Here is a 23,318-nt window from a genome sequence, read left to right on the forward strand (position 1 = left end):
TGACTCAGCTGAATATACATTATAAACAAATATATATGACAAAAAAATCACCTACAGAAAAAAATAGCATAAAATCTCAGTTAAAAGGAATAAATGCTCAGTATATCCACAAGAAAAGAACAGTAAAAATATCTGCTGGAATGAATGAGAGAAGTATTCCTGGAGAAGGCAAGCTTAAACCAGATTTAGAAAATTACAAATTTTCTACAAAACAGAATAAAGATCAAATGCAAAAAGGAAGGAACGGAAAGTTCTTCATGAGAAACAGCAAAATGACTATCGTATCTAACTGGAGGGTTGGGAAAGACCAGGTGAATGAACGCTCTTTGAAACTAGGCTGACAAGTTTTGTCTGCTATGATGGGTATCACTAGAAACTCTTGAAAAGAAAAATGATAAAAGATTTAATTATAAGTTCACATGATTCTCATTTTTTTTTGTATCATTAACATCAAACAACAAATTGAAACTAGTAAATTTTCAGTATAAGTATACACTTACACAAAGCTAGTGTTTAAATAGCTTCTAATGTAGTTATTTTTGGCACAGATACACACATACAGGGCATCTCAAAACCTAAATTTTGGTAATATCAATATGCCCATCATTCAGAATCTGTCAAACTTGAAAGCAACATCCTTTTCCCTAAAAGAAGCATCTGCTTATCCTTCTGTTCTTTCAAGCCTGTGGCAGGAAAAGCAAGCATAGTTTTATGTATACAACTCTGAATTGCTTAGTGTTAAGCTATGTAATATTGTCAGTAAATATTATGGCAAAGTTGCTCATGGACAGTTAAACACTTAAGATGTTTTAGGCTTTAGAAAACCAAAACTAGCTTTGTTAATCTGTAATCTCAATTTATAATCTTCAGACTCAGATGCCCAAAAACCAAATAACATAGTTGTCAAAAAACAATATATCCACTCATCATTCTTTAATGATCAACTTTCATTCTTGACTTCCTTACTGCTGTGAATACTGTTCGAGTCAGGTTTAGAAACTCACTAGAGTAGCAATTACAAAATACAAGTTCTAATTTAGCTCCTCTATGAATTTGTTGTGCAACCCCGGAAGACAATTTCTGAGACTTTGGTTCAGTTTGGTTTCTTCTATAAATTCAGGAAGTTGAGCTAAATGATTATTAAGATACCTTTAGTCATAAAATTTCTTGATTCTTCCAATGTCCTTTAGCCCAGTATCAAAAGCCCAGTCTTTTTTTAAAGACTCTATATAGAGAATTAAACTAAAAACTCTATATAGAGAAAATGGGCAGAACATGGTGATATTGGGCTAAAAGGCATTAGAAGAATCATGAAATTTTATGGCTAGAGGTATCTTAATAATCATTTAGCTCAACTTCCTGAATTTATAGAAGAAATCAAACTGAACAATAGTCTCAGAAACTGTCTTGCATTATCATCATATTGGGTTTCCCAATATGGTGGCTCAGATGGTAAAGAATCTGCCTGCAATGCAGGAAACCCGGGTTCAATCCTGGGGTGGGGAAGATCCCTTGGAGAAAGGAATGGCTACCCACTCCAGTATGCTTGCCTGGAGAATTCCATGGACAGTGGAGTCTGGCAGGTTGCAGTCCATGGGGTCGCAAAGACTGAGACACAACTGAGCGACTAACATAACAACAATCATATTATAGTAGGTCTTTATGAACCATTTCCTTATTCATTTTCCTTCCATAATTTCCACACCCTGATTTATCCTACTGATATCATAAACCTCATATTCTTTTATTCTTTTTTTCTTCCACTCTTCTCTGAACCTTGAATACAGAGTTGAGTTAATCACACTATTCTTTCTGTGACTCCATGATCTGCCCATGACTATTAGCTGTGAAAAATCTGCTCTTATTTTTATTTTCCTGTTCATTTCCAATCTATCTCATTCCCCTTCATTTTGTAAGTTCACATTAAAATATGATCCATCCCTGCTGCTGCTGCTGCTAAGTCGCTTCAGTCGTGTCCAACTCTGTGCGACCCCATAGACGGCAGCCCACAAGGCTTCCCCGTCCCTGGGATTCTCCAGGCAAGAACACTAGAGTGGGTTGCCATTTCCTTCTCCAATGCAGCAAAGTGAAAAGTGAAAGTGAAGTAGCTCAGTCGTGTCCGACTCTAGTGACCCCATGGACTGCAGCCTACCAGGCTCCTCCATCCATGGGATTTTTCAGGCAAGAGTACTGGAGTGGGGTGCCATTGCCTTCTCCAGATACATCCCTGGATATATACATATACTGGTAAAATATATATTATTATATGCATGTATGTATTTTTGTGCCATAGATCCATATTTTTACTTTCTCAACATAACCTTGTTTTCTAGCTCTACCCTATGATTCTGTTACTACATCTTTACATGTAAATACATGTTTCTAAATGATGAACAGTATTCCACAGGATGCAATTACCATAATTTACTATCCTTTTCCCTATACTATTTCTGGACATGTTTTTAATTTATTCTTTAATAACAGTACATGCATGCACACATGCACAATATATGCGTGTGTGTATACACACACACACGTGTATATATATTACACACATACTTTAAAATTATTTTATATATATGAATATGTCATATATAACTAAAACACACATGTCCATAATCTGCACTGTTGTTTAAAACATTGGAAGTGTATATGAATTGCATCATACTGTAATTGTCTTTTACCTTGTTGTTATATTCCACAGTATTAATTTGCATTTTCCTGATTCCTATATTTTTTGAAATGTTTGTTCATATCCCTTGCCCAATAGTGTATGGATTTTTATTTATTTTTATTGATGCTTAGGCAATGTGTGCTCAACACTAATGCAGTGTCAGCTGCACGCTTTGCAAAGTCTTCATTTGACTTATATTAATTTTTATAATGCAAGTTTTACATTTTAACATACTCAAACAAATCAATTTTTACCTTTTTGGCTTGTGCTTAAATTTTGATTAAGAAGTAGTTCCCCAGCAAAATTTATTAAAGGGAGATTTTTTGTTTTGCTTTGTTCTTCTCTAGCACTTATTGCCTCTTAACATACTAAGATATCGTGTTTATTGTCTGCTTCTCCTGTTAGATGTCAGTTCCAGAAAGACAGAGGTCTTTACTGTATTGTACATTGATGTAGCCCATGTGCAGAGGCTGGTACACAGCTGATGCTTATAAATATTTATTCAAAGAATGGATTCACTGTTTTACAGACGTGTGTTAGATCAAGTTGTTAATCACATAAGTCACATCTTTTATATGAGTTAAATTTTTATCAGATTTAACTTATATTTAACACATAAAGATCGTATCAGTGTTAACTCTTTACTAGCATTATGGATTTGCTCTACCACATCCTGTGTTTCTGTCAGTTTATGCTTTAGTATCTAGTGTTTTTATGATAAAACAATTTTAAAAACATGTTTTTAAAAATGTATATAACAAAAGATTCAATCAAATTGGCCTTTCTTCTAAACATCCTAAATTAGATAAGATTCACCTTAATTTCTTTAGCAGTATTAAAATTTTATTTAATCACTATAAATAATAACAATATCTAACACTAACTATATGTATTTACTGTTCTAAAACTGCTCTAAGTGTAATGTCTGATGGATAGGTAGCCTATAAAAAGGCTACTAAATATTCTATTAAATATGAAAAAGGAGTAAAAGTAGAAAGTGAATTTAAAAATTTAACTAGTAAATATAGCACATCCATAGTAGTATACTATACAATGTTATGGTTGATAATATTGATATGATATTCATATTATCTGTAAGTTAAACAAAATAGGCTATTAGTGTGTTTACCACTCCCTGGAATGTGAAGTCAAGTGGGCCTTAGAAAGCATCACTACGAACAAAGCTAGTGGAGGTGATAGAATTCCAGTTGAGCTATTCCAAATTCTGAAAGATGATGCTGTGAAAGTGCTGCATTCAATTGTGCCAGCAAATTTAGAAAACTCAGCAGTGGCCACAGGACTGGAAAAGGTCAGTTTTCATTCCAATCCCAAAGAAAGGCAATGCCAAAGAATACTCAAACTACCACACAATTGCACTCATCTCACACGCTAGTAGAGTAATGCTCAAAATTCTCCAAGCCAGGCTTCAGCAATAGGTGAACCGTGAACTTCCTGATGTTCAAGCTGGTTTTAGAAAAGGCAGAGGAACCAGAGATCAAATTGCCAACATCCGCTGGATCATGGAAAAAGCAAGAGAGTTCCAGAAAAACATCTATTTCTGCTTTATTGACTATGCCAAAGCCTTTGACTGTGTGGATCACAATAAACTGTGGAAAATTCTGAAAGAGATAGGAATACCAGACCACTTGATCTGCCTCTTGAGAAATTTGTATGCAGGTCAGGAAGCAATAGTTAGAACTGGACATGGAACAACAGACTGGTTCCAAATGGGAAAAGGAGTACGTCAAGGCTGTATATTGTCACCCTGCTTATTTAACTTATATGCAGAGTACATCATGAGAAATGCTGGGCTAGAGGAAACACAAGCTGGAATCAAGATTGCAGGGGGAAATATCAATAACCTCAGATATGCAGATGACACCACCCTTATGGCAGAAAGTGAAGAGGAACTAAAAAGCCTCTTGATGAAAGTGAAAGTGGAGAGTGAAAAAGTTGGCTTAAAGCTCAACATGCAGAAAACGAAGATCATGGCATCTGGTCCCACCACTTTATGGGAAATAGATGAGGAAACAGTGGAAAAAGTGTCAGACTTTATTTTTCTGGGCTCCAAAATCACTGCAGATGGTGAGTGCAGCCATGAAATTAAAAGACGCTTACTCCCTGGAAGGAAAGTTATGACCAATCTAGATAGCATATTCAAAAGCAGAGACATTACTTTGCCAACAAAGGTCCGGCTAGTCAAGGCTATGGTTTTTCCTGTGGTCATGTATGGACGTGAGAGTTGGACTGTGAAGAAGGCTGAGCGCTGAAGAATTGATGCTTTTGAACTGTGGTGTTGGAGAAGACTCTTGAGAGTCCCTTGGACTGCAAGGAGATCAACCAGTCCATTCTGAAGGAGATCAGCCCTGGGATTTCTTTGGAAGGAATGACGCTAAAGCTGAAACTGCAGTACTTTGGCCACCTCATGCGAAGAGTTGACTCATTGGAAAAGACTCTGAAGCTGGGAGGGATTTGGGGGCAAGAGGAGAAGGGGACGACAGAGGATGAGATGGCTGGATGGCATCACTGACACGATGGACGTGAGTCTGAGTGAACTCCGGGAGTTGGTGATGGACAGGGAGGCCTGGCGTGCTGGGATTCATGGGGTCGCAGAGAGTCGGACACGAATGAGCAACTGATCTGATCTGATCTGACCACTCCCCTTTTTTTTACAAAAATGTTTAAATACACAAACCTAAGTTATACACATAAGAAGTTAATAATCAGATCAGATCAGATCAGTCGCTCAGTCGTGTCTGACTTTTTGCAACCCCATGAATCTCAGCACGCCAGCCCTCCCTGTCCATCACCAACTCCCGGAGTTCACTCACACTCACGTCCATTGAGTCAGTGATGCCATCCAGCCATCTCATCCTCTGGCGTCCCCTTCTCCTCCCGCCCCCAATCCCTCCCAGCATCAGAGTCTTTTCCAATGAGTCAACTCTTCGCATAATAATAGTTACCTCTAAATAATGGAATTATGAGATTTTTATTTTCCACTTGAGTTGCATAATAACTTTGTCTGGTCTTTGTCTAAGCTTCTAGGATGGGGCATATAAATCCTTAACTTCCCAAGTAAAGGCAATGTCTTTACTTGAGACTACCCCTGAGTTTATGCTAATGAACTGATCATGGTAGGCCCCTACAGAGTTTTAGTATGGGAGGAGGTCTACTACAAAGACCAACCATGTAACTACAGAGTTGGATCTCTGAGCCATGTGATACAGGCCCGACCTCCTGACCCTCAGGGAGGGAAGGAGATCTGGAGATTAAGTTCAATCAAGTGATCAATGATTCATTCAATTAGTCATAACACTTAAAATTCAGAAACTGATTCACATAGGATTTTGCTCTTTGATGCAGTCATCATAAATTTCACTTAATTGTAATGTAAACTTGTCTACATTTAATATAAAGCATGCTTAGCCACTCAGTTCTGTCCAATTCTTTGTGACCCTTCGCACTGTAGCCCATCAGGCTCCTGTGTCCACATGATTCTCCAGGAAAGAATGCTGGAGTGGGTTGCCATGCCCTCCTCCAGGGGATCTTCCTGACCCAGGGATCAAACTGTGTCTCCTGGATTGCAGGCAGATTCTTCACCTGCTGAGCCATCAGGAAAGCCCAATATAAAGCATATGCACATAATAAAACCTCAGTAAAAACTTAGGACACTGAGGCTCAGGTGAGACTCCTGGTTGGTAAACACACTGATGTCCCAGGAGGGCGAAACACACTGATTCTATTGGGAAAGGACACGAAGCTCTGCTTTTGGGATCTTTCTAGATCTCACCGAAAAGTCTCTTCTTTTAGCTGGTTGTGATTTACGCCCTTTGTAATAAAATTTTAATCACCAGTATGGTGCTTTCCTAAGTTCTCTGAGCCATTTTTGAGAACTATCAACCCTGGGGGTTTAGGGGGAACACCAACATATTTGCATTCAATGATCAGAGAGGTCTGAGTGGCCTGGGGACCCCTGAACTTGTGGTTCGTGTCTGAGTTGAGTGCAGTCACACTGGGGACTGTGCTCTTAACCTATGGAGTCTGTATTAACTTCCTGTCAGAATTTTATTGCAATGTGATGTCTTCATACTATCCAAAGTGCTTTTATAATGGACTTACATTACTTTTATAATTTAAAAAACTTTCATTTTGCAAAAAAAAGAGGAAGATGATCTTGCAATTAAAAAAATCATTACTATTTTAAATTGCAAAATCATTAACTCTGAAAGAAATAAGAATTAAATAAAAGCCCAGAAGTAAAACTGTCTAGGGAGAAAGAAAGTAAATTTACTAAATTAAATTTTAAAAGTTCATGAAGTTAATAAAATAAAAATATAAAGAATGGTATATAAAACTTTGTAAAGTAGGTCTTTAAAAAACCCAATTAATGTATTTGCAGGGCAAAATACATGGTGGTAGGAAAAACAAAATAAATAGCAAGGTTCATTTAACAAAGAGTAACAATGTATTTTTTGTAAAATATAAATATACAATTTAAAGATATTTCTATATGACAGCATCATAGTACAGAACCTTATATGACTATACTTCTGAATTTTAAGTATTATGACTAAGGGGAATGAGAAGTGAAAAAAGGTTTATTTTTGGTCATTTGGAGTTTATCCTCTGAAGTCTATTAATGCAATGACTATTGAACCATTGGGTCATAATATATGTATGGTATTAAGCTGAGTGATTTTTAAAAACCCTTTACTATCTGCCTTCTCCTCCTCTCCCCGGTCTCACTTCCCTACTTCGCTACTGCTGTTCACTGGTATTACCTCTAAATAACGTACATGCTTTGAAACTCTTCGGGTCTGCTTATGAGGGAATTCAAAGAAAAATATGTGTAGAAACAAATTTTTAAGAGGACTGATTTTTTTCTATAGACACTGGATTTGCCATCATGGGACATCCTTTCACATATATGTATTATCGTTGCCTCCTGACTGACAGTCTTGATTTCAGTCTCTTCAGACTCAAAAGGCCAGGCATGGGAGAAGTAACTGACAGAAGTTTAAAAGGGAGGGGAAAAAAACCACTCACGGAAAGAACTATGACATCATCACTTCCAATGAAGAAAAGTAATTATTATAACAAAAATTATTTTTGAGAATACCTAAGTTGTTTTCGGAGTTGCTCGATTTCCGCACTTTGTTCAGTTACTGTTGTCAGAAAATGTTGATTAGTCTGCCACAAGAAAAAAAAAATAGAAACATTTAGTGTTAGAACATTTAAAACTCTATGTCAGACTAACTACAGGGTATGTAAGTGAAAAAAATGAACTCCTGATGATGATTAGATTTTTTTAATGATAAAACATAGCCCTAGCCCTCTTTCCTTGCCTTCCCTATTTCAGCAGACAACTGCTTTGTTTCACACCGCTTGTATTTACATTTCTGCATCTTCTGATTTTTTCTGGCCTTCTAAGCCTCCTTTGCTCACCTAAAGAGCAAAGTCTTTCTGTGTAGTCTTTTTCTATGTAGACGGCTACAGGTGGTGTAGAATTCATGTCCCCAGCCTGTTCTCTAAGAGCCCAAAAACAATGAATGAAGGAAACTGGTAGGTAAAAATCCCAAATTCCCTTGCTCTATGGTAGAATAACTCTAAGCCTGTTTATAAACTGGCTTCCAGAGTTCATTGCGGGATTAAGTTTCAGTTACCCACAGGGTTAATTTGCTTAACTGATAAAAATCCTTTACTGGCTGCCTTGTTCTCCCTTCCTAGTCTTATTTCTCCTCTCCCCTACTGGTTTTTCCTGGTATTACTGCCCAAATAAATTATATACTTTGGGACGCTTTCCTCAAGGTCTGCTAATGCTAAAGTAAGATATGGAACAGCTTTCCAAGTGTACAAACTCTTTTTCCAAGGGAATTATCTTCCATAAGTGCTGGTTTTATCATGATGATACAAATTCCTTATCATTACCATTTGCTATATGCCTTAAAGGCAACATCATATAAATTATTATTACCTTCTAACCGATAGCCTCTTCCCATTTTAACAGATCATTCACACCTCTCTCCAACTAAAGTCCCTGAAGCAGTTTTCACTGAGCTTTTTCCATACTCTACCCAATTTCATGAACTTCATATTTTAAATACACTTTTGTAATATCCCTCTACTTGGGATGTCCTCATTCTGCCAGCATTCAGCACTGCATACCCCATGTGGTCCACTCACTCTTAAGACAAAACTGTTTCCTTTTTGCATTTTGATAAAACTTTATATATACTTTCATAATGCACACTGCAGCACATTTGAGTACTGTATTTAAAGTTTAATATTCCTTGCTACAACATGAGCATATTTTTGAAGACCAGTTCCACTCAGAACTGCCAACATCCTGCACATGATTCAGTACATTCAAAGTACTTGCACCTTTGAGGAATGAATGAATTCCTAATTAAGACATGAAAGAGAGCCTGAGGACTGTATCTTTACCTTGGGAAGTAGACAACTCCAGTACAGAGTTTAATATTTAAATCACAGGCTACAATTTAAGAGACCATCAAGGCATACAGAGAAAGGATAGAATAATGAGAGGTAGGTATATTAAAAAGTTAAGACAGAAAAGTGGATGTGACATAGGGCATAAGCTATGCAAGACATATGATTATATAACTGAAAGGCCGACTTGAAAATGAAATGATTTTGTTCTATGTTATTCCAAAAGATAAAATCATACATCGGTGGGAGGAAATCTGGTAAAAAGATTTTAGCTTTCTAATAATCAGCATTCAAAGGAACAGGCTCTTTGGGGGAAATGATAAGATTTCTTACAAGGAAGGGATATTAAAAGCAGTGACTAGAGAATCATCTAAGCTGAAAAGCATTTAATAGAAGGATGCCTATATCATTTGAGGGACTAGATGATCTTTAATATCGATTCAAATTCTCCTGTGAGGCTATCTCAATGACTCAGCCCAAACTGATTCATGTTTCTGAATTCCTTTATAACGTTTGTAATGTACCATTAATGTTTTACTATAACATATAGTCTTTGAACTGGCATAACTAGTGCTTGTGTTTATGTGAGCACTTTAAAGGTAGATTATGTAGAGTAATTAGTGGAAGTATACATTAGAATTGTGAATTTTAAGAAGCTAGCGTAGCGAACAATCACACATAACCTGATAGCAAGCCTAGTAAGAGCTCAACAATTGCATCTGAATATGGCTTTATGATGTTACATATTTGTGATCACAAAGAAAATTGTGTAATATATTAATAATATAGAATTTGGAGATGCATAAAGGACCCTGAAAGTCTCCCTTTCAATCACCAATTATTTCCAATGTCATTCCTATTCTACCAGTTAGACAGGGGCTCTGTGAACAAATGCACATTTCTCTTCAACTAGAGAACCCGTGACAGTGGAAGGAACTTAGTATGCAATTGACAAATATTTTTGGGTTACTTTATAGAGATGAACAAATCTCAAGAAAAATATGCTTTCAGTAAAGACAATCTGTAGGAAACATAAACTCTTATTGTATCTATAGTAATAATAAATAAATATAAACATATTTTCAGGTATCATTTAGTTCAGGGCATTTTACATTCTGCCTATTACTAAAGTACACTGGTTGTAAAAGATTTTATTTATTATATACTCATTAACTTTCTGTACATATATAGGAATCTATTCGTTTAAGAGTTTATTCATATAATCAGAAAAATTTTTAATGGAAATTATTTGATTTTGACTCAAATTTGCTTCTATGACCATGCTCTGAATGCTCTTGAGATTTACAAAATCTTTACAATCACTTAACATTTACATTTCGTAGAGTCTTCTTTATACCTTAATGTATGATGTATTAAGACAAACTCTTAAAAAATTTCTCTTAGTATTTTTCTTTAACCACAGGATAGTCTTTTCTTTGCTCCTTATAACATAAGTGCTTCATCCAACTTTCATTTCTGTATCTCTATTATTATATCCATAGTTTATTATTCTTAGTTTTGGTCTGTTATTATGAACACCTTACAATTTTTTTCTTTTTTTGGGGAGGTGGGCTTCCCTGGTGGCTCAGATGGTAAAGAATCTGCCTGAAATGCGGGAGACCTGGGTTCAATCCCTGGGTTGGGAAGATCCCCAGGAGAAGGGAATGGTTACCCACTCCAGTATTCTGACCTGGAGAATTTCATGGGGTTGCAAAGTCAGATGTGACTGAGTGACTTTCACTCATTCACTAGAAATTTTTTAAGTATGTCCTGTAAATATTTACATAGCTTTCTATGACTTTCATCAGAATAATTTAGGGTTGAATAAAATAAAATATGGGCACTGTGGTATAAAATTCCAGAGGATTATGTTAATAGCACACTTTTAGGAAAGACTGAAAGAAAGAATAAGCAATTGCGACGTTAGGTTAAATTATTCATGTCATGTAGAAACAAGACTTCTTAATTAAGGAAGCCAGTCATCATTTTATTTTGGAGCCCTTTAGTACTATTTTAAAACTCTAAGAAGCACATTATTAAAAATAAGTGATTAGAAACTTCCAATATTAACATAAATAGGGAGAAATTTAGTTAATTTTTACATGGTTAAAGGAGAAATTTTTTAAAGTAGAATAAAATTGATTGGATAAACTTACTTTTAATGGCACAACTCCACTCTTAAGCAAAGACATTTGCATTAGGAACTAACAAGGATTAGCAGGGTAACTAAGCAAAATGAAGAAAGGAAAGAGAGGAATTACCTGAGATGTCATAATCCTATTACTCAACAATCAGGTAAAATAAAATTCCAAGAAGGAAAACAAAAAACAACAACAACAAAGAAAAGTGTGTGTGTAGGGGTTAAAGAGCACAACTGGGAAGGCTAATTCTATTTCTTTTGGGAAATATTAAAGGGAAATTTAGGTGTAGCAATTCAGGTGATGGGTGGTCAATCAACTAACAAGTGGTTCTCAGTGTCCTACTGGTTTTAAGCATTTGGGCTACTTATTTGTCTAGCAATTCCACCATTCTTAGTTGATACCTTAGTTGACTCATTGGAAAAGACTCTGATGCTGGGAGGGATTAGGGGCAGGAGGAGAAGGGGACAACAGAGGATGAGATGGCTGGATGGCATCACTGACTCGATGGACGTGAGTCTGAGTGAACTCCGGGAGTTGGTGATGGACAGGGAGGCCTGGTGTGCTGTGATTCATGGGGTCGCAAAGAGTCAGACACGACTGAGCGACTGAACTGAACTGAAATACCATATTCTAGAAGAAATACTAAGAATAAAGAATGAACCCTACTTTTGAGGCACTCACAGTCTAGATTATTCTCAGCAGATCTTACCAAAAACCCTAAGAGCATTTTCAGATTAGAATATATTTCAGATAGATGTTAGTTTTATATCTCTAGAACCTACTGTAAACTCCCATGTCATGCTACTGAATGCAAAAGAAAAGACAGATAAAAAGAAAAGAGTACTGCCTACCTATTTTAATTTCAAGTTTTTTATCTTGTTGATTTACCTTAGCAAAAATACAACTACTTACAGTGACAATTTCTAATTTATGTAATAAGTGCACTAAATGGATATTTTCACTTACCAATTCTACGTTCTCATTAGTAACATGAAGATGCTTGGTCAGCTGCTGAAAACTTGTCAGCTGATCCTATAGCAGGAAGAAAGGGTACATAAATAACATTGTGTTTAAAACCCATATTTAAAATTAGACTAAAATCAAGTCTAAAATTATTATGCCTAAATCTAGATGACATCACTTGTATTTCTTCCAACAAGTACTATGAGATCAATAGTCAAAGAAATAAAAAGAAACAAATGTTTAATGACTACAAAATTAAATAAGTTGACAATATGGAAACTAACGTGGCTCATTATTTTATGTGAAATCATTATTTCAAGTCTCTTATCCTCATCCATCAGAGGGCAGACAGAATTAAAACCACAATCACAGAAAACTAACCAAACTGATCACATGGATCACAGTCTTGTCTAACTTAATGAAACTATGAGCCAGGCCATGTAGGTCACCCAAGATGGATGGATCACGGTGGACAGTTCTGACAAAAAGTGGTACACTGGAGAAGGGAATGGCATACCACTTCAGCATTCTTGCCTTGAGAAACCCATGAACGGTATGAAAAGGCAGAAAGATATGACACTGAAAGATGAACTCTTTCATGAACCAATGAAAGATGAACCAATAGGCTGCTGAAGAAGACCGGAGAAATAGCTCCAGAAGGAATGAAGAGGCGGAGCCAAAGCAGAAACAACGCCCAGTTGTGGATGTGTCTAGTGGTGAAATTAAAGTCTAATGCTGTAAAAAACAACATTCATAGGAACCTGGAATGCTAGGTCCATGAATCAAGGTAAATTGGAAGTGGTCAAACAGGAGATGGCAGAGTGAACACCAACATTTTAGCAAACAGTGAACTAAAATGGATCGGAATGGACGAATTTAATTCAGATGACCATTGTATCTACTACCATAGGCAAGAATCCCTTAGAAGAAATAGAGTAGCCCTCATAGTCAAAAGAAGAGCCCAAAATGAAGTACCTGGGTTCAATCTCAAAATAGAATGATCTCTATTCGTTTCCAAGGCAAACCATTCAATATCACAGTAATCCAAGTCTATGCCTCAATCACTAATGCCAAAGAGCTGAAGTTGAATCGTTCTATGAAGAACTACAAGACCTTCTAGAACTAACACCAAAAAAAGATGTCCTTCTCATCACAGGGGACTGGAATGCAAAAGTAGGAAGTCATGAGATACTGGGAGTAACAAGCAAGTTTGGCTGTGGAGTAAGTACAAAATGAAGCAGGGCAAAAGCTAACAGAGTTTTGCCAAGAAAATACACTGGTCATAGCAAACACCCTCTTTCAACAACACAAGAGATAACTCTACAAATTGACATCACCACATGGTCAATATTGAAATCAGACTGATTACATTCTTTGTGGTCGAAGATGGAGAAGTTAGCAAAAATAAGACCTGGAGCTGACTGTGGCTCAGATCATGAACTTCTTATTGCAAAATTCAGACCTAAATTGAAGAAAGGGAAAACCATGAGGCCATTCAGGTATGATCTAAATCAAATCCTTTATGATTATACAGTGGAAATACAAATAGACTACAAACAGACTCAAGGGATTAGATCTGATAGAGTGCCTGAAGAAATATAGATGGAGGTTTGTGACATTCATTGTACAGGAGGTGGTAATAAAAACTATCTTTAAAAAGAAATGCAAAAGGCAAAATGGCTGTCTAAAGAGGCCTTACAAATAACAGAAAAGAAGAAAAGCAAAAAGGCAAAGGAGAAAAGGAAAGATATATCCACTTGAATGCAGAGTTCTAAAAACAGAAAGGAGAGATAAAGAATTCCTAAGAGAACAATGGAAATAGAGGAAGAGAACAGAATGGGAAAGACTAAAGATCTCTTCAAGAAAATTAGAGATACCAAGGGAACATTTCATACAAAGATGGCACAGTAAAGGACAGAAATGGGATGGACCTAACAGAAGCAGAGGATATTAAGAGGTGGTAAGAATACACAGAAGAACATTACAAAAGAGATCTTAATGAACCAGATAACCACGATGCTGCGATCAGTCACCCAGAACCAGACATCTCTGTGTGCAAAGTCAAGTGGGCATTAGGAAGCATCACTATAAACAAACCTCGTGGAAGTGATGGAATGGCAGCTGAGCTACGGCAAATCCTAAAGGATGATGCTGTCAAAGTGCTGCACTCAATATGCCAACATATTTGGAAAACTCAGCAGTGGCCACAGGACTGGAAAAGGTCAGTTTTCCATCCAAACCCAAAGAACAGCAATGCCAAAGAAGTTCAAACTACCGCACAATTGCACTCATTTCACATACTAGCAAAGTAATGTTCAAAATTCTCCAAGCCAGGCTTCAGCATTATGTGAACTGAGACCTTCCAGATGTTCAAACTAGATTTAGAAAAGGCAGAGGAACCAGAGATCAAATTGGCAATATCCACTGGATCACAGAAAAAGCAAGCGAATTCCAGAAAAACTCTACTTCTGCTTCATTGACTACACTAAAGACTTTGACTGTACGGATCACAACAAACTGTGGAACATTCTTTAAAGAGATGGAAATACCAGACTACCTTACCTGCCTCCTGCAAAACTAGTATGCAGGTCAAGAAACAGAACAGGACATGGAACAGACTGGGTCAAAATTGGGAAAGGAGTACTCTGCTTATTTAACTTATGCAGAGTACATCATGTGAAATGTCAGGTTGGATGAAGCAGAAGCTGGAATCAAGATTGCTGGGAGAAATATCAATAACCTCAGATATGCAGATAACACTACTCTTATGGTAGAAAGTGAAGAGCAACTAAAGAGCCTCTTGATAAAGGTGAAAGAGAGTGAAAAAGCTGCCTGACAACTCAACATTCAAAAAATGAAGATCATGGCATCTAGTCCCATCACTTCATGGCAAAGAGATGGGGAAACAATGGAAACAGGGAGAGGCTTTATTTTGGGGGGCTCCAAAGTCACTGCAGATGGTGATTGCAGCCACGCAATTAAAAGATGCTTTTTCCTTGGAAGAAAAGCTACGACAAACCTAGACAGCATATTAAAAAGCAGAGACATCACTTTGCCAACAAAGGTCCGTCTAGTCAAAGCTATGGTTTTTCCAGTAGCCACGTATGGATGTGAGAGTTGGACCACAAAGAAGGCTGAACGCCAAAAAATTAATGCTTTTGAACTGTGGTGTTGGAGAAGACTCTTGAGAGTTCCCTGGACTGCAAGGAGATCATACCAGTCAATCCTAAACGAAATCAGTTCTGAATATTCATTAGAAGGACTGATGTTGAAGCTCCAATACTTTGGCCACCTGATGCAAAGAGCTGACTCATTAGAAAAGACCCTGATGATGGGAAAGACTGAAGGTAGGAGGAGAAGCGGATGACAGAGGTTGAAATGGCTGGATGATATCACTGACTCAATGGACAGCTTGATTTTGAGCAAGCATGGGGAAATGGTGAAGGACAGGGAAGCCTGGTGTGCTGCTGTCCATGGGGTAATGACTGAGCGGCGGACATGACTAAGTGACTGAACAACATCAAAATTATTTCTAGAAATCAATCCATCAGGAGACAGGTATGATAGAGACACTTTGTCCCATATTGAAAAACCGCATTCAAACCTATTTAAAACCTATAATACAAACCATGGCACAGTTATTATTATGCCTTTTCCTCTTTTTATGAGTCTCATGGTTTGACTGCTCCACAAGTTTTAAACCTTTTAATTATCTACTATGATCAAATTAAACATCATATGTGCAGGTGACATAAAGTTGAGAGGAGCTGTTAATATGTCAGATGACAGATTTAAAGCTTGATAGCTAGAGCTTCAAATAAAGACAAAGTATTATCTGTAAGGTCTATGCAAACAGCAACAGTAACAACTAAAACCCCCCAAAAACCCTAACTTCAAAGCTGTACCATAAAAATGATCTTATTCAGGTGGAAAACAAAATCTAATGGCTTAGTTTACTGACCTAAATGAAGAAACAGCCTTCAAAAACATATTTATATTAGAAATGATTTCTAGATCTCAGACGTAAAAGTATTACAGCTCAGACTACATGTGTGTTATTTTCAAACCAGGGCATGTTTGGAAAAATCATTTTGTAAACTGAAAAGCAACATAAGTATTATTATGACTTCTTTAGGTAAAAATACCCATTTGTAATGATAATAAAACAAATACTCATGAACTGGAATTTGAAAACTGTACGAGTTGAAGACAGACACAGTGATAGCTGCCTTATCAAAAATCCACAGGAAAGGAATCAGAATTGGAATTACTTCATAGTTTTAAATATTTGTTGTTGTTTAGATGCTAAGTCGTGTCTGACTCCTTTGTGATCCCATGGATTATTGCCCACCAAGCTACTCTGTCCATGGGATTTCCCAGGCAAGAATACTTGAGTGGGTTGCCATTTCCTTACCCAGGGGATCTTCCCACCCAGGGATCGAACCCATGTCTCTTGTGTCTCTTGCACTGGCAGGAGGATTCGTTACCACTGAGCCACCAGGGAACCCTACAGACACATTCAAATCCTGAGTTATAACAAAGCACTCAGTAATTACAAATCATTTGCAAATAATAAGACTGTAAGATATTATGTTAGGTATTCAGTCAGATCAGCTCAATAGCTCAGTCGTGTCCAACTCTTTATGACCCCATGACTCGCAGCATGCCAGGCCTCCCTGTCCATCACCAACTCCCGGAGTTCACTGAAACTCATGTCCATAGCGTTGGTGATGCCATCCAGTCATCTCATCCTCTGTCATCCCCTTCTCCTCCTGCCCCCAATCCCTCCCAGCATCAGAGTCTTTTCCAATGAGTCAACTCTTCGTATCAGGTGGCCAAAGTATTGGAGTTTCAGCTTTAGCATCAGTCCTTCCAATGAACACCCAGGACTGATGTCCTTTAGAATGGACTGGTTGATCTCCTTGCAGTCCAAGGGACTCTCAAGAGTCTTCTCCAACACCACAGTTCAAAAGCATCAAGTCTTTGGCACTCAGCCTTCTTCAAGTCCAACTTGCATATCCATACATGACCACTGGAAAAACCATAGCCTTGACTAGACGAACTTTTGTTGGCAAAGAAATGTCTCTGCTTTTGAATATGCTATCTAGGTTGGTCATAACTTTCCTTCCAAGGAGTAAGCGTCTTTTAATTTCATGGCTGCACTCACCATCTGCAGTGATTTGGGAGCCCAGAAAAAAAAGTCTGACACTGTTTCCACTGTTTCCCCATCTATTGCCCATGAAGTGGTGGGACCAGATGCCATGATCTTCGTTTTCTGCATATTGAGCTTTAAGCCAACTTTTTCACTCTCCACTTTCACTTTCATCAAAAGGCTCTTTAGTTCTTCACTTTCTGCCATAAGGGTGGTTTCATCTGCGTATCTGAGGTTACTGATATTTCTCCTGGCAATCTTGATTCCAGCTTGTGCTTCTTCCAGCCCAGCGTTTCTCATGATGTACTCTGCATAGAAGTTAAATAAGCAGGGTGACAATATACAGCCTTGACGTACTCCTTTTCCTCTTTGGAACCAGTCTGTTGTTCCATGTCCAGTTCTAACTGTTGCTTCCTGACCTGCATATAGGTTTCTCAAGAGGCAGGTCAGGTGGTCTGGTATTCCCCATGTCTTTCAGAATTTTCCACAGTTTATTGTGATCCACACAGTCAAAGGCTTTGGCATAGTCAAGAAAGCAGAAATAGATGTTTTTCTGGAACTCTTTTGCTTTTTCCATGATCCAGTGGATGTTGGCAATTTCATCTCTGGTTCCTCTGCCTTTTCTAAAATCAGCTTGAACATCTGGAAGTTCATGGTTGACGTACTGCTGAAGCCTGGCTTGGAGAATTTTGAGCATTACTTTACTAGCCTGTGAGATGAGTGCAATTGTGCAGTAGTTTGAGCATTCTTTGGCATTGCCCTTCTTTGGGATTGGAATGAACACTGACCTTTTCCAGTCCTGTGGCCACTGCTGAGTTTTCCAAATTTGCTGGCACATTGAATGCTGCACTTTCACAGCATCATCTTTCAGGATTTGAAATAGCTCAACTGGAATTCCATCACCTCCACTAGCTTTGTTAAGTATTATATTATGTATAACATAAACTGCAGTATTACATATATGTATGGGGCTTCCCAGGTGGTGCTAGTGGTAAAGAACTCACCTGCCAAGGAAGGAGAGGCATGGGATGTGGGTTCAATCCCTGGATCTGGAAGATCCCCTGAAGGAGGGCATGGCAACCCACTCCAGTATTCTTGCTTGGAGAATCCCATGAACAGAGGAGCCTGGCAGGCTACAGTCCATAGCATCTCAAATAGTCAGACACAACTGAAGCAATTTGACACGCACGCACGCATGCACACATATGTATATATAAATTACTATGAATTTCTCTGGAGAAAGTATGGTCTGATACTGTGGTGAGAAAAGTCAACCTCCTTCCTAACCAACACATATACCAATGACAGTCTTGATAAGAAGGAGAATTGTTTTCTTCACTATATGAGAATATGGTCAGAAGAATCTTTATTCCACCAGTTGCTTCGATATTTGGCTTATTATTGTTCCTCTTTAAACACATTTTAAAGGACTTTATAATTCAGCACAACTAAACAGAATGAAATATGAGACAACAATGCAGCATCTCATGCACTGAAAGAGTATGGGCAGTCCATGTCCTATAGTCTTGAAATGCATGATTTTCACTTACTACAGTGCTGTTCAATTATATTAGTCCTGTATAACATGATTCAAATTTCAGACACCAATACATTAACTGTATAATACTATATATAACATTGATTATATATTACTCAGTATAGTAATTATTATTACATAAAACACAGACTTTACTGCTAACTCTTCAGTCTACAACTGACTATGTGATAACAGAACATCATGATCAGTGTCTAATTACTTTCGAAGTCTGTGTCTTGTCTCAGAGCTTCTGTTATTCAGTTCATGCACAGATAGCAAAGTGTGCAGTTGTGCTGTCTCCTTTTCTTCCAGTGATAATATACTCATGTGACATTTTTTAAATAACTGATAACTGAAAGAAGGAATTAGCCAATGAAGACAAAACTGCTGCAAAGAAACAGAAAGTGATAACTCTGGATAATGTTGTAAATGAAGTTACAGGAGAAAATATCTGAATGTGAGAACATGAACACTGCCACTAGTCAGGAGAGTACAGACACACCGGCAGGGTAACTTAGTGAAAGTGAACCCAACATGAGTGAAGAAAGAAGTTCTGATGAAAATGATGAAGATGTCCCAGAAGGCGGACTAGCAAAAAATTCACATCGCAGGAATACTAAGGTTATTTCATACATTGAAAGTTCAAAGGATAAAATGTTGGAAGCTGATCTGAACTTAAAAAGGAATACTCTAAGTTCACCAAAGCATAAAAAAGATACCTGCTCTGTGTCATAAAGTCTTCAATATACCTAGCAGAAAAGAATCAATGGAAAGATAAGGGAGGTAGATTTTGCAATGGAATGGATGGTCTTGTGAGATAGTGAGTGTGTGTTAACAGAGAGATAAAACAAAAGTTATATGCCCACTTTAAAAGAATATAAAATGATTCTTGCTTTGGACATAAAGAAATCCTTAATAACCATTAAGATTCCTTCCTCTTTTAAAATCCTATTCTGATGAATTTATGTTAGAGGCACTTAACATCTATTTCAGTAAAAGGTCACATTTAAGTTGTTAACATTTTTGTTTTACACAGTGTTGTCATATTTGAGTAGCCTTCTTCACTGTCCATAAACTAATGAACAGTTTTGGTCTTTTTTTTAATCAGGTAAAAAAATCAAGAGTATAAAAGTTTTAGAGATTCATTTATACATAAAATCTTATGGCCACTTTTTAGCCCTAAAGACAGCTTGCAGGGATAATAACATTATAAAACCCAATGTACACTAGGCACTATTTTAATCATTTAATGTGTTCAAAAAATTTCTAACCATCAAAGATCTATTTATTGCCAACATAAATTTACACTAGAGACTTGGGCATTCTTCGCCAAAACTGAATTTCTCCAGAATGCAACTTGTTGATACACAAGAAAACCATGAAATCCAAAATTACCTTTTGCTTTTGACTTTCAAGAACATGAATCTGGGCCTCAGTCATATGTTCTTGGTAAAGTTTCTGTAGCTTGTACAACTCCTGAGAAACAGTCTGCCAGAGTTCTACAGCCTGAGCTTTTTCCTATAAAAGAAAAATATTAGCAAACTCATTATTAGTAGGCTACCACACAGGATAAATGAATCACATTCTCTTACACAATGACTTCTTATATATAAAGTCACAAAATAAAAATAGAATTTATACAAGATGGTATGGTTGCAATATTTTTGATGATATAAAGTTGTATTAATAATTAGAGAGTAAAACTAAACATTAAAATTCTTTAGTTTGAAATTTTCTTTTTATTCAGATTTAATAGCAAAATGAAAACCCTTCAACCAGAGACAGAGATTTAAACCACTTTCCTTGTTCCACAAAAAAGTGTAGTGTAAGCCATAAAAATTCTACCAGTGTAAGCCAAGAAAACTTTCCTTGGTAAAGCACAAGTGGTTTTTTCTGATTGCAAAAGTAATGTTTATCCTAAAAAATTATGAAAATACAGAAAAATGCAGAAGAAAAAATTACCTGATTTTTTAAAACCATGTGATAATAAATACTGCTAACATCTGGACACAATCAACTTGATAAATGTTGGATGTATTCTTGTTTATAAATGTGATCTGAGGGGAGAGTTTTGTATTTTTTTCTTAAGAAAAAAAAAAAAACTGGGACTGATACAGTATGCTGATTGTATTATACTATTTTCATCTAGTATTTTATAATAAGAATTTTATCAGGTCATTATTCTTTCAACAAGTAATTCTCAAAAGTGATAGAGACCCTTGAAGACAAAATTACGTTCATAATAAAAGGAAGGCATTATTCTCTTTTTTACTCTCATCTGCACGAGTTTACAGTGGAGTTTACCAAAGTTTATATGATGTAACCTGTGATATGGTCATTGCTCTAATGGCTACTGAAATGCATTCTTAGGTTCCTATTTGTCCTAAAATGTCCTAGCTTTGTATTCTTGCCTCCTTTGCCAAAGATAAGGTGCCCGTAGGTGCATGGATTTATCTCTGGGTTTTCTATCTTATTCCATTGGTCTATATTTCTGTTTTGTGTCAGTACCATACTGTCTCGATGACTACAGTTTTGTATTATAGCATGAAATCAGGAAGAATGATTCCTCCAGCTCCATTCTTTTTTCTCAAGATGGCTTTGGCTATTCAGGGTCTCTTATGTTTCCATATGAATTGTGAAATTTTTAGTTCTAGTTCTGTAAAAAAATGCCATTGGTAAATTGATAAGGATTGCACTGAATCTGTAGACTGCTTTTGATACTATTGATTCTTCCAATCCAGGAACAAGAAATTACTCTCCATCTGTTTATGTCCTCTTTCTTTCATCAAAGGAGGCAAGAACATACAACGGAGAAAAGACAGTCTCTTCAATAAGTGGTGCTGCAATACTGAACAGCTACATTTAAAAGAATGAAATTAGAACACTTTCTGACACCATACATGAAGATAAACTCAAAATGGATTAAAGACCTAAATGTAATGGCTCAGATGGTAAAGCGTCTGCCTACAATGTGGGAGACCTGGGTTCAATCCCTGGGTCGGGAAGATCTTCAGGAGACAGAAACAGCAACCCACTCCAGTACTGTTGCCTGGAAAATATGGACGGAGGAGTCTGGTAGGCTACAGTCCATGGGGTCGCAAACAGTCGGACACGACTGAGTGACTTCACTCACTCACTGTAAGACCAGAAACTATTAAACTCTTAGAGGAAAACAAAGGCAAAAAACTCTATGACATAAATCAGAGCAAGATCCTCTATGACCCACCTCCTCCAGTAATGGAAATATAAACAAACAAGTATGATCTAATTAAAAGCTTTTGCAACAAAGCAAACTATAAACTAAGGTGAAAAAGACAACCCACATAATGGGAGAATAGCAAATGAAACAACTGACAGAGGATTAATTTCCAAAATATACAAGCAGCTCATGCAACTCAGTAACAGAAAAACATACAACCCAATTAAAAAGTGGAAAGTGGCAGAAGACCTAAACAGACATTTCTTCAAAGAAGACATACAGATGGCTAATAAACATATGAAAAGTAGCTCAATATTGTACTTTATCAGAGAAATCCAAATCAAAACTACATGGGATATCACCTCACACTGATCAGAATGGCCATGATGAAAAAAATTGACAAATAATAAATGCTTGAGAGAGTGTACAGAAAGGGAACTCCTTTTGCATGGTTGGTAGGAATGTAAATTGATACAGACATTATGGAGAAGAGTATAGAGATTCCTTAAGAAAACAAGGAATAAAACTATCATATGATCTAACCGTTTCACTACTGGGAATATACCCTGGGAAAACCATAATTGAAAAGGACACAGGTAACCTAGTGTTCAATGCAGCACTATTTGCAATAGCTGGGACATGGAAGCAACCTAGATGTCCATCAACAGATGAATGGATAAAGAAGCTTCTACACATATACAATGGAATACTACTCAGTCATAAAAAGGAAGACATTTCAGTCAATCTAATGAAGTAGATGAACGAAGAACCTATTATATACAATGAAATAAGTCAGAAAGAGAAAAACAAATACTGTATATTAGCAAATATCACTTCAGGGCAGTTCAGTCGCTCAGTCATGTTCGACTCTTTGCAATCCCATGAATCACAGCATGCCAGGCCTCCCTGTCCATCACCAACTCCCGGAGTTCACTCAGACTCACGTCCATCGAGTCAGTGATGCCATCCAGCCATCTCATCCTCTGTCGTCCCCTTCTCCTCTTGCCCCCAATCCCTCCCAGCTTCAGAGTCTTTTCCAATGAGTCAACTCTTCGCATGAGGTGGCCAAAGTACTGGAGTTTCAGCTTTAGCATCATTCCTTCCAAAGAAATCCCAGGGGCTGATCTCCTTCAGAATGGACTGGTTGATCTCCTTGCAGTCCAAGGGACTCTCAAGAGTCTTCTCCAACACCACAGTTCAAA

The 23,318-nt window shown here is 37.1% G+C and overlaps 1 protein-coding gene across 1 annotated transcript in view; it reads right to left on the reverse strand.

Annotated features, from left to right (window-relative positions):
* The window catches only part of SCLT1 (sodium channel and clathrin linker 1), a 226,177-nt gene that overhangs the window by 120,130 nt on the left and 82,729 nt on the right, over positions 1-23,318 (reverse strand). The window contains exons 7-9 of the mRNA XM_027567331.1: positions 20,313-20,435; positions 12,232-12,297; positions 7,794-7,864 (exon numbers count right to left, since the gene is read on the reverse strand). Coding sequence (XP_027423132.1) covers positions 7,794-7,864; positions 12,232-12,297; positions 20,313-20,435 — 260 coding nt within the window. The remainder of the gene's footprint in view (positions 1-7,793; positions 7,865-12,231; positions 12,298-20,312; positions 20,436-23,318) is intronic.

Source organism: Bos indicus x Bos taurus, chromosome 17 (assembly GCF_003369695.1).
Source record: "Bos indicus x Bos taurus breed Angus x Brahman F1 hybrid chromosome 17, Bos_hybrid_MaternalHap_v2.0, whole genome shotgun sequence".
In the NCBI taxonomy this organism is placed as follows: domain Eukaryota; kingdom Metazoa; phylum Chordata; class Mammalia; order Artiodactyla; family Bovidae; genus Bos; species Bos indicus x Bos taurus.